This window comes from Natrix helvetica (genome assembly GCF_964273705.1).
Source record: "Natrix helvetica genome assembly, chromosome: Z".
In the NCBI taxonomy this organism is placed as follows: Eukaryota; Metazoa; Chordata; class Lepidosauria; order Squamata; family Natricidae; genus Natrix; species Natrix helvetica.
In genome coordinates this window covers 114,972,022-114,987,981 of record NC_138554.1, presented here as the reverse complement: position 1 = coordinate 114,987,981, position 15,960 = coordinate 114,972,022, and the positions used below count along the sequence as shown (strand labels likewise).

Below are 15,960 nucleotides of genomic sequence, written 5' to 3'. Positions count from 1 at the left end.
CAGGTCTCGGTTATTCCTGCGAGGTCCGGCTCCCCCTCCGAAATTAGATCGTGAATGAGGGGGGCCTTATTGACAACGGACCTCGCGTTGCATAACAACAGTCTCAGGCCTCGGGTCTGTAGATCCTGACCACCTAGTATGCAGGGGTTGGTACAAACGACCGGGAATGACCAAAAACCCCGGTCTCCCAACCGACTACACGTTCTTGATCTGTCCTCGCACCTGCCCCTCCCCACGACCGTTGGTATCAGGGAGCCCTGCGCAAGAATGCTATCTTCCCTCTCCTCCCCCACTCCGCTCCCTCCTCCTTCGACCACACCCAGGTGCCTGGCTCTCCCATCCCTCCTGACCTGTTCCCCCCCCATCCTTATAACCCCTTACAACTTTTAAAAAACATACATATACTTATATAAACACACAATAAAACCTCCCAGCATTTTTCACTTGTAAGTTTTGAGCAATGTCTTTTTTGATTTTAAACAAGTTTTATTGATTTTTACAAATTTTCCAAGGAAAAGGGTTCAAAGGGGTGTGATAACATTTTGACAGCTACATCGTGCGGGGGAGAGCAGTCCCCCCAAGTCTCACAACTTTTAGAAACAAGAGTTAAAAGGACAAACCTCAACATTTGAATAGATATTAGCAGTTTTGAGTTTAACACTAAATCATCAGTATGTTTCAATCATTTTGTTTTGTATCACTTCCGTAAAGTACATTGTAACAATTGCAATAATGTTTCAAATCACTTTTGTGACCTGAGCCTTCTAATTGTTGCATCCTCCCCCCCCCGCCTCTGGCAGAGGCTCAGCCCCTCCCTCGTCTCTTGTGTACCATCCCCCATTTTGTCTAGGAGAGCATTATATTTTTTAGTGAAAGCCTCTGCCTCCACAACTGTGTTGATTCTTATTCTGCTGCCCTCCCAGAAAATCAACATGCCTTCTGGTAATAGCCACCTGAACCAGACCCCTTTGTTATATAATTTTGTCTTTTTTGATTTGCATTTGATTTGCCACATTTAAGTCCCGTCTATCGCCCAAGGAGTTTAAAGGATAAGCATGGTTTTCTTTCTTCCTGTTTTACTTTCACAAGCCTTCATAACAACTTAGACAGAAAGTAACAAATCACCTAATACGTCTTCTTGGCTGAATGGAGTTTTGAAACCGGATTCTCAGGATTCTAGTTCAATTTCATAATCTTCCCTTTTCATTGAGTGCTCTTCCAAGATCAGCCCTGAGGATTGGCTGTCATTTCATTTGTGTCAGGGCTCACCTGAAGGATACAGTTGTGCCAATTATGTGGCCCTGTGCACTTTAAATAAGATTTGTCAGATGAACCAGTTCAGTAATCTGGAAGTTAAGGTTTAACCACCAGCTTGGGTATACAGAATGGAAATTGGGTTCTATCTTGTCTTGAAGATCAGTTTTTCTCAACCTCAATCATATTTAGGATATGTGGGTTCCAATCCCAAATTTTCCAGCCAAAATATTGGGGGAAATTTGGGGAATTGGAAGTCTATACATCTTCAAATTACTCAAGTTGAGAAATACTATTTTAACTAAGGAAAGGGTATTTTTTTCTGGCTAGATATAGCCTTCATACAAACCTATTGTTGTTGTTTTCAATATTACCTGATGTGATGTTACATACAGCAAGTGGATGGCAGCCTCCATTGTCGACTGAGCATATGTTAACCAGTGTGCATACTTTCCCATCACCTTCATAGCCTGATTTAAAGAAAGTAGTGATGGGATGGTAAAGTAAAAATAAATACTTTTTTAAGACAACAGTGTTGAGGGAACTCTTTGCCAAAGACAAATTGTTTCACAGATTTCTACATTCTAGGACGAGGTTTAGAACCCCCTGACATCAGCACAAGCCATTTAATTAATTTGCAGAGTATATAAATCAGGAGGAAATGTGGTCAGCAGAATCAAATCTTATGACTTTTACTAATATTGCACTTCATTGATTCAAGATATCCTTGTGTCTTTGTCAAAATATCAGTTATTATACTAACACAAAATCCATTAAAAAGGAACAGTATGGTGATATCCATGATGAACATGGCTCTATGAACTGTTCCATAAACAGAACATGCAAATAATCTGGTAATCTTCAACTATGGATTAAAACAGTGGTGAAATTCAGTAGGTTCTGACAAATTCTGGAGAACTGGTTGCTGAAATTTTGAGTAGCTTGGAGAATCGGCAAATAGTATCTCTGGCTAGCTCCAGAGTGGGATGGGAATGGAGAATTTGCAGTATCCTTCCCCTGCCATGCCCACCAAGCCATGCCCACAGAACCGGTAGTAAAAAAAAATGAATTTCACCACTGGATTAAAATATAGTAATATGTACCCCTTCAGCTCTTATGGAAGGAAATTCTTTAAAAAGGAATGTAATTTTCACTTCCATACAAAATGATGTTAATTTATTCATTTAGTTATTATTTTAAAAGTCAGTCAAGATCTACTTTCTTTTAACCCGTAAAATCCATTATTTTCTGCCTTGGAAGATGCAAATGATCAAATGATGCAAGAATAAGCTTTGGATTTCTTCTCTGTGACTTTCTCCAAGGTATTTGAAGAGCCCTAACTCTCCTTCAGCTTTCTCTTCTCAAAGCTAAGCATTCTTGTTCTTTATTCTCTTTTTATAAGGTATATGAAATCTATGGTTATTTTCTCCTGGACATTTGCCCTTTCTCTAAACAGAGTTTGTCTGTATTATTCTTACACCATTGTGATTGTTAAGTATAGAAGGCAGAGAGTTGGCCAAGATCTGTTGAACAAGATGTCCTCAACAACCCTTTCCCCCTTCTTCAATGGTCAATCTTTCCCTATTTAGGTCTTTTCCTAAGAAAAAACAGGCAATGCCAGCTATTTCCCTTGTTTCATACAGTATTATTGATTGACAGTCTTCTTCTAGCTAAAATGATTGAGTGAATGTTCAATTCGTGATAGATAGAAGAACAGTAACAAGCTAGTGAGTCCAGATAATTAATCATTCTCTCTGTTATTGAAATCTGGACTTCCGCAAATGCCTGGTAATTCCAACTTCTGATAATGACCATGCTAACATCTTGTGTAGTTTCATTATGTTATGAGCTAATATTTCTGTTCAAGGCTTTTGCTACATGTACCAACTGGAGCAATAGTTTATATTAGACTACCAATTCAAAAAGTATTGTGCCTTTCAATTTATTAGATATAATTTTTGTATTTACTGTAACATTTCATGGATGAAAAAAATTCATGTTGATGAATACATACAATCTATTCAGATAATCAAGCAGGCCAAATGAAAGAGGTATAACACCATGTTTTCAGAGCTAGATTGTGAAATATTATTCCTCTAATAATCAATATGGAAACACAGTGGACTATTTACTTTTGCATCATATAAATACAGTCATTTATCTCAGTGATTATATATATGGAGACACAAACAAGGAAATTTAAAAAGTACATTTGTTCAGATTTGCACAGGAAGGATGGATAGATATATAAACACACACATATACACGTATGGACACACATACACACTAATATAAGGTGAACCTTATTAACTAATATAGACTTATTTTTATCTGGTGGACAGTGATTACAATAAAAAAAATATTCCAATGTGTTAAGACAACAATTGAGAAAGATGAACAACTTTCATTATCTGTTTCAAATTCATTAGTACCTTGGCAGCTATACTCCATTCCCTCCCAGCTATCAAATCACATTTTTAAAAATGGTAGGTTAGTCTTATGTTTGAATATGGCCAAACAGGAGTTATTCCTCCCCAAGACCACTCCAATTCTCAAATAGGTAAAGGTAAAGGATCCCCTCGCACATATGTGCTCATCATTCCCGACTCGGGGAGGGGGGGGGTCATCTCATTACAAAGTTGAAGAGCCAGTGCTGTCCAAAGATGTCTCCTTGGTCATGTGGCCAGAATGACTAAATGCTGAAGTCGCACGGACTGCTGTTACCTTCCCACCAAAGGTGGTCCCTATTTTTCTACTTGCATTTTTATATGCTTTTGAACTGCTAGGTTAGCAGAAGCTGGGACAAGTAACGGGAGCTCACTCCATTATGCGGTACTAGGATTCGAACCACTGAATCGCCAACCTTTCTGATCAACAAGTTCAGTGTCTTAGCCACTGAGCCACTGCATCCCTATGATTCTCATATAAAGAGCTACTATTTTTAATAGTAAAATACCCCAAACAAAGCAATATAGAGTTTGAAAACAGCATCTGAGAAAGAAGGGCGGGAAGATGATGGCTCCATGAAACTCCTTGTAATGCCAATGTTAATCCTCATGGGAAACAAATGAGGGGACATTTATGAAATACTGCTGACCTGCTGGACAAGGACCGCAGAAATAAAAGCCTGGCATGTTGATACACTGTACAGGAGGATTCACTGAACAAGGTGGATTCGGGAAGCTGCATTCATCAATGTCAGCATTGCAAGCAAGGCTCCCTGGAGGCGACATCCAGCCATCGTCACAGATGCAAGTATAATTTGGCTGCCAAGTTAAAATAAGGTAAACATGAAAATAACTGTGAATGTTTCTAAAAGAGTTACTTCTATTTGCACTATTACATTTACCAAGCCATTCTTCTGGACCCTGACATGTCAAAATTGTTGATGCAATTTCAGTTTATCTTATTTCCCCAGGTTTTCTGTTCCTTCCTCCAACAATTAAAGCTTAATGCTTACTCGCAGTGAAAGATTGTTATCATGTCAGAAAAAGAAAACCCATAATTTTCTCTGAAAAAGGTAGAAAATAATGGGCAATCACGAAATGAACCTAAACACAGGTAGAACAACAAATACATCTCAAACCTGCAGTAAGAAACACACCAATCTGAACATTAGCTGATTTATTTTTGGCAAACTATGTAATTATAATTTAAGGAAGCAGGTAAATAAAAGTTGCTCATTCACAGACTTGCAGGCTATCAAATGGGTTCCTGATCTAAACAAGTACAATCATGAAGACAAAGTCTAGATTCTACTACACAGCAAATAGTATGGTGATACTCTTTGAAATCACCTCTATTGCAAAATGGAAACTATAGTTATTACAAGGACAAGTAAGATATTGCTGTAAAGAGATAAAAGCATTTTGGAGACATACCTTTTAAAGTACGAATTCTGTTTATTTTGTAGTAATTAAAAACATGGGAAATGTTGAATTAATAAGAAAATATAAATATGCAAGTGAAACTCGAAAAATTATAATATTGTACAAAAGTTCATTTATTTCAGTCATGCAACTCTAAAGGTGAAACTAATATATGAGATAAGACTCATTACATGCAAAGCAAGATAGTTCATGATTTGTCATAATTGTGATGATTATGGCGTACAGCTCATGAAAACCCAAATCCACCATCTTAGAAAATTAGAATATTACAAGCAATCAATAAAACAAGAATTGTACATAGAACAATATGGGACCTCTGAAAAGTATAAGCATGCATATGTACTCAGTACTTGGTTTGGGCCCCTTTTGCAGCAATTACTGCCTCTTTTGCAACTTTTGCCAAAAGCACTAAAACCTGGTTCAATGACTGTGGGATTATTCTGCTTGATTGTCCTCTCCATTCTTCCTACATACTCTGGTTCCTTGGTTTCCAGGTGAGATGCAAAAGTTGCTCTCATCAGAAAAGAGGACTTTGGACCACTGAGCAACAAGACTTTGGAGCACTGTGCTTCATAAAGATCAGGATCAACGCAGTGTCTACTAGGAGATTTTGGAGCACTTTATGCTTCCTTCCGCAGACGAGCTTTATGGGGATGCTGACTTCATTTTCCAGCTGCCCACACTGCCAAAAGCAGCAAAACCTGGTTCAATGACTGTTGGATTACTGTGCTTGATTGGCAAGCAAACTCGCCTGACCTGAACCCCATAGAGAATCTATAGGGTATTACCAAAAGAAAGGTGAGAGACATGAGACCGAACAATGCAGAAGAGCTGAAGGCAGCTATTGGTCTTCTATAACACCTCAGCAGTGCCACAGGCTGATAGCTTCCATGCCACGCCGCATTGAGGCAGTAATTGCTGCAAAAGGGGCCCAAACTAAGTACTGAGTACATATGCATGCTTATACTTTTCAGAGGTCCGATATTGTTCTATGTTACAATCCTTGTTTTATTGATTGCATGTAATATTCTAATTTTCTGAGATGGTGGATTTGGGGTTTTCATGAGCTGTACGCCATAATCATCACAATTATGACAAATCACGGCTTGAACTATCTTGCTTTGCATGTAATGAGTCTTATCTCATATATTAGTTTCACCTTTTAAGTTGCATTACTGTTCGATAAATGAACTTTTGCATGATATTCTAATTTTTCGAGTTTCACCTGTAAAACATTGCTAAAATATAGTGACTACTGGGAAATTCTTCGTACAGCAGGATAGTAGCCTATAGAAGAAAATTTCTGAAAGCAAAAATTCCTGTCCCCTCTTTCCTTCAGCAGTCTGCATAACATTCCCCAAATGCTACTAAGAAAATCAGGGGAATTTTGGAATAAGGTGGAGTGTGATAACACATATCCATCCTCATGCTGATGGAAGACAGAGATCCTCCACAATCAGGCAGAGATACCTTCTGCCAATGGTGATCTTCTTCACTGAAAATTTCTTCTTCCACTTCCACTTTTTCTTAGGTTGATGAAGGATGCTGAGCACAGTATTCTAAGAAAATGTTGCTGCTAAATGTTTAACCAAATAAATATAAATCAAGTTTTATTATTCCCAGGCTAGCTAAGGTTAATTTTGATTAAGTTCCACAGATAATGGAATCTTCAGTAGAACTGAAAGGGCATTTGAAAAAAATGAGACTTACATCCAGGAAATTGGATGTACAGCAACTGCACTGCTGTGTATCTCAAAGTTTTGGAAAAAACTATTTCAGCAATTGAGTACAACCCCTCACATACTGCACAAATCCCTAATAAAGTATTCCTGGCAGGTATCTACTCTTGATACAAAGCTTCTCTTGCTTACCTGATGGAGCTGTTCTCTGTGTCCATCCACACAAACCCCATGCCCACAAAGAAGAGAGGATCTTCCTTGACAATCATCAAATTTTGTTGTGCAGTACTGTCCGTATGTTTCTGGTGTACAAGTGCAACTTTTGAAAGGAAAATAATGAATTAATATAAATATTCCTTTTATGTGTCCAATCTAACATTTTGATTCAGGCACATTCATCATTTTTACATTATGTTTATATTACAAGTAGTCCTCACTTACTACCCACAGTTGGAGCCAGTTACCCTATCACTAAATGTTGCAATTGCAACATCACATGATCACTCCTGATTTAACTATGCCAGTGATCAGTTTTTGATTGTGGCCATTAAGCAAATCATCACATCATTAAGCATGACAACTTGCTATTTTTTTTCTGTTTCTAATTTTTACACCTTGAAACGAAACATTATATTCTTAGAGAAAATTCCTATTTGATAGAAACAATAATGTTTTCCCAGCTAGAATGTGGTCTCTTTCATATGACTGAAAAAAAAAAACAGATATAGTGAAGTATCTTGGCTTTTATCACTTTTAAATAATAAAAAAACAGTTACCTTCATGTTTTCAAATATTGTAATATAGTTACTAGTTTAAAAACAAATTTTTACATATTTTATCTTAAAAAATCAGAAGAATAAATGTAGAAGAATGAATTTAAAATGCAGGTTGATATAGTGACATAATTGAATGGACCTATGCAGTAATGCAGGTGAAACTGATTGGAAATAATTGGATCAGTTCAGTGATTGGATTAAAAAAAGTTACTAACATTCTGAGGGCGTGGCTTGGTGGGCATGGCAGGGGAAGGATACTGCAAAATCTCCATTCCCTCCCAATCAGCTGGGACTCCGGAGGCAGAGAATAGATGGGAGCAGGGCCAGTCAAAGGTGGTATTTACTGGTCAGTGGTGGGTTTCAATTTTTTTAGAACCTATCTTGTAGGTGTGGCTTGTTTTGTGGGAGTGGCTCGGTGGTCATGTGACCGGGTGGGCATGGCCAACTTGGAAAATGTGGTGAAACTCACTTGCTTAGCAACCAAAATTTTGGACTCAATTGTGGTCATAAGTTCTCCTTCCTTCCTTCCTTCCTTCCTTCCTTCCTTCCTCCCTCCCTCCCTCCCTCCCTTCCTTCCTTCTGTCTTTCTCTCCCTCTTTCTTTCATCTCTCTCTCCCATTTTCTTTTTCTTTCTTTCTTTCTTTCTTTCTTTCTTTCTTTCTTTCTTTCTTTCTTTCTTTCTTCCTTCCTTTCTCTTTCTCTTTCCATTTTTGTCTCTCTCTCTTTCTTCTCTCTCCCTCTCCCTCCATTCCTTCCTTCCTTCCTTCCTTTCTTTCTCTCTTACTTTCTGTCTTTTTCTTTCCCCCCCATCACACAAACATCTCTTCCAATTATATTCATAGATATAGTCTATGAACTAAAACCAATGTCCAATAAATCCTATGATCATGGCATTCTGTGTCCTATAAGCCAATTCACAGAGCTCCCAATTCAGCCTCTTACCACTCTAGGGGTTAATCGAATATGGTTAGTCATCCTGTCATCTCTTGGCCTTGGTTCTCGTCTTTTTAGCAGAGCGGCAGAAAGGGCTAATTTCAAACCGCTCTTTTTCCTTTTGCCGAAGCCTGATTTCTCTGTCGCTCGGCAGGTGACCTGGTGGGTGTCCGAAGGTGTTGGGCACGCTACGGAAGGCACGCAGGTCATGCATACACACAAACACAAACACTGAGACACATGAGGGATGTAATCTTCGCTGCGGGACAGTAAAGCACCATCTGCCAGAGGCAGCGGGGCAGCCAGGTCCCTTACCCTCAGAGGGAGGAAGGGCCAGTTAGGAGAGTGGCTTTGGTCCTCCTGCCTCTGGCGGACAGGGCTTTACTGTCCCATGGTGAAGATTCCGTCCCTTATCCTGGAGCCTTCGTAAGGGCGGGAACTTGTTCTCACTCGCCCGGGCTTGTGCAGAGGCTTCCCTCTGAGAGTCTCCAGGGCTGTAATTGTGCAGGGTGTGTGTGTGCCTATGTTTTCCATGGCATGGAGCCGCAGCTGTCTTTTGGGCCACTAGCGGCTACCTTTCAGGAAGCGCATAAAAAGAGGAATCCGGTGGGGAAAGTGTGGGAACAAAGCCGCTGGTGGCTGGCCTGAACTGCAGGTCCGATGGCAGGGAGCTGGCAATGACTCTGGAGCCCATGCATGGGGGCGGGAAGATGAGGAATGCAAGGGGGACCAGGGGGGCTTCGTTCTTCTGAAGAGGACTTGCCGAAAAGGGCCTGTCCCCAAAGAGGGCAGATGTGGTGGCATCGGTCTTGAAATGTTCCGTGGAGCCCAGGGAGAAATGCCGCTGTCAGGTACTTTTAAGCAAGGATGGTTTTAACCAGGCGGTTGTCAAAGAGAAGAGGGTAGCGCACGCCACATGGGCTTGTCCAACAGCCGAAGAAGGAACAGGAGGCGAGGATTCGTTGGACAAGTCCACGGGCATGCGCTGCTCTTTCCTCTGACAGCCGCCTCGTTTCCAATGAAGGTGATGGGGAATCCACGCAGAGGGAGGAAATCACATGGATTCCCCACCATCTTCATTGGAAGCAAGGCGGCTGTCAGAGAAGAGACCAGCGCGCCCCCATGGGTTTGTCCAACGAATCCTCACCTCTTGTCCCTTCTTTGGCTGTTGGACAAGCCCACGTAGCATGCACTTCCCTCTTCTCTGACAGCTGCCTTGTTTCCATGTGATTTCCTCCTTCTGCATGGATTCCCCACCACCTTCATTGGAAACGAGGCGGCCGCCAAAGAAAAGAGGGCAGCGCATGCCACGTGGGCTTGACCAACAGCCGAAGAAGGAACAGGAGGTGAGAATTCTGGTATGGGGTCTCCGGAAGAATGGGTATGGGAAGGCATGCTAAATTTCACCAACATTCTGCATTTGATATTTTGCACTGAGCATAAAGCTGAGCAAGGCAGTTTCCAAGTCCTTTCCAATTTTGTAAACCTGTAATTTTATGGTCCTGTATGTATAAAGCTCAAGGATTCATAAAACCAACACCGATTGCATGAACTTTAGGGAAGCTATGACTCAGTGCAAGTTGTGTTGCAATAGATTTATTCTTTAATGAGTCTTTTAGTTTTTTTCTGCATTATTTCTACTACTACTATATATGTGATAGCATGTGTTTTACTTTTAGAGCTGTCTTCATTCTGTTGCTTTGAAGAATTCCCAGTTCAAAATTTACAATTCTTTTGCCACCTAAAATAATAAAGATCAAATGTCCATCCAGTTTCTAGGCCCAAATTATGCCTCAAACAGCAATCCTTCAGAGAAAGTACAGACAATACTATCCATGCTTATTCTATGTCCAACATCTGGAAATAAGCTACATGAGATCCCCTGAATACAGATAGTACTTGAGATACAACAAGCCATTTAATGAATGCTCCAAATTACATACAACCGACCGTCCAAAAGCTATGTAGGACCTGATTTCAAAGGTATGATAGCTGCAGTGGTTCTGCAATGTTTGTCCTTACAATCTAGCACAGGATTGCTGCAATACCCATTGCCTCTTTCTACCCACTCCAACTCATTGCAACTCTGCAACACTTGTTACTCCCCCACGCTTCCATCATGTCTCGTACTTACTTTTTGAACACGATGTCCAAGCTCCTTGAACCTCATGTTGTAGAAGGAGGGCAGGTCACATGGCCCCTGGATGCACAAGAGTGCTCTAAATGCACTTTATTTTGCTGCCTTAGACAGGCCTCACAGTGCTGCAGGAAGCTTCTGAATGTAGAAAGTTTCTGCAGAATTGTGCAGACTTTGATAATGCAACAGAATGGGCTGCATGGCTGCCATTTTTGTGGAACAATGTGGCCACACAAAGAAGGAAGTTATTCCAGGGCCCTGGAAAGCTTTAGAGTTCTTCAGAAGGAAATTGAGGAGAAAGGTGTTTGGTCTGGTGGGGTGTGAATCAGGCCTAAGGCCTGGGAGGACCCATTGGGACTGGGAAAAGACCTGTTGGAACCCAAGGTGCGGGAAGTGGAACAAGGGGCATTTTGGAAGTGAGGAGGCCATAGGATGGCCAGGGCATGTATTAGGCCTCCAATGTTCTTCCCCATCCAGGAGGAACCCCATGTTTGTTTAATGAGAGCCTTCTCTGTGGGAGCACCTTCCCTCTGGAATGAGCTGCCCCCGGAGCTTCGCATAATCCCTGACCTCCGGTCCTTCCGACGCACCCTAAAAAGTTGGCTTTTCCAGCAAGCCGGCCTGGCCTGTTAATTTCAACTTATTTTAAATGTATTGTCTTTTAAATTTGGTTTGTTTTTTGGATATGTATTTAATTTTTTTAAACTTTTGGGATGTGTGTTTTTTTAATGTTGTACGCCGCCCTGAGTCCTTTTGGAGAAAGGCAGCATATAAATCCAAACAAACAAACAAACAAACAACCTGCATTCCCCAATATTTCATTGGAAGGATCAAGGATGGAGGGGGCATTAGGTGGGATGTTTCACCTAACAACTGACATGATATTCAACCATAATGGGCAGCCTCCATTATGGACATATCTCAAGGACTATCTGTATAGAACTCTCATACATAATAGCTACTACTGTTAGACCTTTTTTATCACGAGAGGTAACACATTTGGAATACTGCATCATGTTTAGGATTTTAAAAAAGATGATGAACTAAAACATACTCAGAGAAGAATAACAAAGCTGGTTCTTCATACAGAAATAAGTTTTAGACACTATAATAAATTAAAATTATTATTAGAGGTGAGAAGGCTGACATTTAGCAGTCTCTTTATCAATGATGGAGAGTCCCACAGAAAAGAATAAGAAAGGGGATTCTGTTTCCGGTTTCTGAGGACGACGGACATGTCGTCCGCCGTTCGCCGTCTTGGTGGGTTCCCCTTGATCTAGGGGGGAGCACAGGGTGCCTCGTAGGGGCGTCCTGCCGAGGGGGCAACTTGCTGGAGCCCCCTGGAGCGGCTGCGGCTGCAGGGGGGCTTCCAGCTTTGCCCTAGGAGCCAGGAGGCATAGGGGGTGCACAGTGGAGCCAACATGCCCGCGCACGCCTTCGTCCTGAGGAGATCGGAAGAAACGCTACACAGGAAGGCTACAGCTGATACAATGAAATGGTTAGAAGTGATACAAAGTAAATGATTGAAGATGTTAAAGAATTTGAGGTAAATTTTTACTGCTAATATGTATGTAATAATGATATTTTGATATATATAAGTAAGAGAGATATATGAGATCAGGGGGGAGCACCACCTTCCGTATGGTGTAGCTGTCAAAAATTTTCTCCATACTTATGTACCCTTTTCCCCAAAATATTTGTAAAAACTAATAAAAACTTTTTTCAAAAAAAAGAAAAGAAAAGAATAAGAAAGGACCTTTTGCTACCACAGGAGACAGAAGCTGGATCTAATCTGATTAAAATTATAAGATGTTGGCTGTAGATGAACATTAGTAAATTCACTTTGATAGTAAGAATAATTTGAATCCCTGATTTAATTTATTGAATTGTGGGGAACAAGTGTGGCAAGGCTGTGAAACAAATAGAAGAGAGCAGGAATAATCAAGAGACAGTGAGTAAGTCAGCTGGTATCTCATAGACAGCAACACAACCTATAGGAAGCCTAGAAAGAAGTGTTTTATATCATTCAAAGAATCTTCACCTTATTATGAATGAAGATAGCGAAATCCTAGAACAACTTCCAAGATTCAGTATTTACCCTAATGCAGGATTAAAGATAACTCAGTGAAGTCTTGCTTCCTTGATCTTGCACAGCTGCTTGGGGTTTGACACAATTATCTAAACAGAAAGAGGAACTTGCGAACCTTGGCCAACTTTCATGCTATTTTTCATCCAGTTTCAAAAGTCTCTGAAAAAGGTCAGTTTAATCCTCTAATAAAAATTGATTTAGCAAATAAGCTCTTCCTGGGTTGTGGGAAGGGGAGAAGGAAAAACAAGGAATAGAAGAAAAAGAATTCCAGGAAGAAAAAATTATTTTGAGGAAAAAAGTGGGGCTTCACACACTTTTGGCTTTTAATAATTTATTGGTTGTTCCAGCTTCTACCAGTATGAGAGTCTCTCTCTCTCTCTCTCTCTCTCACACACACACACACACACACACACACACACAGACAGAAAGAGACACACAGAGAGACACAGAGAAACAGAGAGAGACAGAGTCTTACACTGACACTCACATGGTTTCATTATCCATATATTATTTTATTCAGTAAGTTATCCCTCACTAGAAGACTTAAAAGGGAGACTGATGGATCAAACAGTGTTCTACAGTTTTCTTATTGTAAGGGATCTTACATTTTAAAACTGAAAGCATTGAAAACCTCTGAATAACACCTCCCAAAAAGAATCTCTGAGTACAGATCTAAATTTGTCTTCACATAAAAACATTTTAGCTATGACAAATTTTCTAAAACAAAAAGAATGTCAGTTTGGTATTTGTAAAGATAAATTATTTTAAAAGCTATTGTTAAGTATAATTTTCCAATATCAAGCAAAAAAAAGGGTTTTCACTGAAAAGGTTTTGTTAGGAAGTTTTATAAGCCAGTCTCTTTTTAAATCAAAACTCAAATCAAATGAATCATGACTAATGAACAAGATCTCGAACAGATTTAGGTGAACTGCCTGAAGAAAAAAGGATAATTCAAATGTTTTTCTGGAAAATAGTGGGCACGGCTGAGAAGATAAAGAGAAAACATTTATTTATTGTTGAAGAGTTTTTTCTTTGTTTTTCTACATATGTAGGTAGTCCTTGACTTACCACCACAACAGAGCTCAATTTTTTTTGTTGCTAAGTTAGACATGTATTAAGTGAGTTTTGCCTATTTTACAACTTTCCTTACTACAGTTAAGTGAATCATTGCAGTTGTTAAGTTAGTAACACCGTAGTTAAGTGAATTCGGCTTCTCCATTGACTTTGCTTGTCAGAAGTTTACAAAAGGTGATCATGTGACCTCAGGACAGTGGTGGGTTACCACAGTGGTGGGCCAAAAATGTTCAGCTAGTACTCTATGATCATGATTTACAGCATTTAAAAAAAACACCAATGTTAATTTCTTGTTTCCGGCAAAAAAATGCCCCATGGTAAACAATGGGTTTGCTTAATGACTATGGTGTTTGCTTAATGACCATTACATTCACTTAATGACTCCTGCAAAAAAAAGGTTTTAAAATCACATGTGACAGTTATGACTGTCATAACCTGCTTTTTAAATTGGGATCTCAATTACTGTCATAAATCAAGAATGACCTACAGTATATGGTGAAAAGGTAAAATTATATAGTTTGAGATTTGCAACATGAACCTGTCCTACTATGAAGGACCTAGAAAAGCATCTATCTATTTGTTATCTTCCTATCCATTTGTTCTCTCTGAGATGTTTTCTCATACAAAAGTAGCACTTAAAAGTGTTTTACAAAAGACTGTCCATAAAATCATTAGAATTACCTGTAATTCCCTGGGTTATTTATACACGTTGCTCCATTCTGGCATCCTAAGGATGTTCCTTCATAAATCTGGCATTCATTAACATCAACAGAACAATCTGGTCCCTGATAAGAGAAGCACAGTTTATTTTCCAAGTAAATCAGTGATTAAAATGCGGGCATCAAGCTGATATATGATATAAAATTTCAAAAGGTATAAAGAAATGTTTCTTAATCTTGGCAAATTTGATGTGTAAATTTCATCTCCAAGAATTGTTCAGCCAGCAGAATTCTGGCAGTCAAAATCCACACATTTTAAAGCTGTCAAGGTGAAAAAAGACTGGTATGGAATATTCAGCTTTCCCACTGTAATGCTTCCTTTATAAACAGTAAAGCAAAACTTGGTTTTGTGACTGCACCTTCCTTGTTCATTTAGGTACAGTGAATTTTCATTTAATTCAAAGCATAGGAATACTGTAAAAAAGCATAAAACTATTTTAAAAATCAGCTCAGATACAGTTAGCCCTAAAAAATTGATATTAGATATACAAAGAAATGTACATTATGCTGAAAATATACTATATATAGGACCATTTGTGTGGTAATTAAGCTGCTGCTGCAATATTAGATGACCAATATATATATTCCTATTTTTTTTTTTAAAAAGGTTTGTCTGCACAAATTAAACTGTAATTTTGTAGCTGGGGAAATCGATAATTTCTGTTCCCTCCTCCCATTTTTTCCCCTAAACCGCCCTCTTTTGTATATTTTTCAACGAAGAATCATCACAACACAAACAAATGTAAGCAACTGAAAATTCTTGGGATGGTTAGCATATGCATTTTCAATACCTAAGGATTCCATCACTAAGTAATTCCCTTCTAACCATCCTTGGTATACAGCACTTTTCAAATTAATCAGATTTTCAGCTGTCAGGTATTAAATGCAAGGGAAGATTATGGAACTCAATAGCAGAATACAAATTGGCATGCCAAAAGTTCCACTTCAACTCCTGGCATCTCCAAGAGGAAGATCTCAAATGGCAGGTGAACAGGAAGACCTCAGTCTAAAAATCTGGAGAAAGAATTATTCAGTCTAAGTTACAGTATATGGCGATTGGTTGGACCAAGACAAATTATGCCTGAGATCAAGGACAGAATGCAGTAGGTGGCTAGAAGAACAATGGAATTTCACAACCTGGATAATAGATGTTCTGCCTCCACTGCCTAGGGAGGATGAATAGATTGTGTAATTTGTAATTCTCTTAATATCTATGGCAACTTATAATTTTGCCTAGTCTGCCCTATTGGCAAATATCTCCTGCACCATGTTATTCTGTTGCATGGCCATACAAGCTCTCTTTTAACTAGTTTCCGATATCCTTTTATAAGATAGACTGATTCCACTGGATTGACTCTTGTGTAGTGCAAAGTGCATTTTATACATTGCAATACTAAGAACCTTACCTG

General features: G+C 39.4%; 1 protein-coding gene across 1 annotated transcript in view; it reads right to left on the bottom strand.

The window, feature by feature from the left end:
* Positions 1-15,960, bottom strand: part of CUBN (cubilin) — a gene marked incomplete at its 3' end in the record, with an annotated part of 191,788 nt that overhangs the window by 167,545 nt on the left and 8,283 nt on the right. Inside the window, 5 exon segments of the mRNA XM_081970672.1 lie at positions 1,629-1,724; positions 4,352-4,520; positions 7,016-7,142; positions 14,514-14,617; positions 15,958-15,960. The exon segment at positions 15,958-15,960 is cut by the window's right edge and continues 99 nt beyond it. Coding sequence (XP_081826798.1) covers positions 1,629-1,724; positions 4,352-4,520; positions 7,016-7,142; positions 14,514-14,617; positions 15,958-15,960 — 499 coding nt within the window.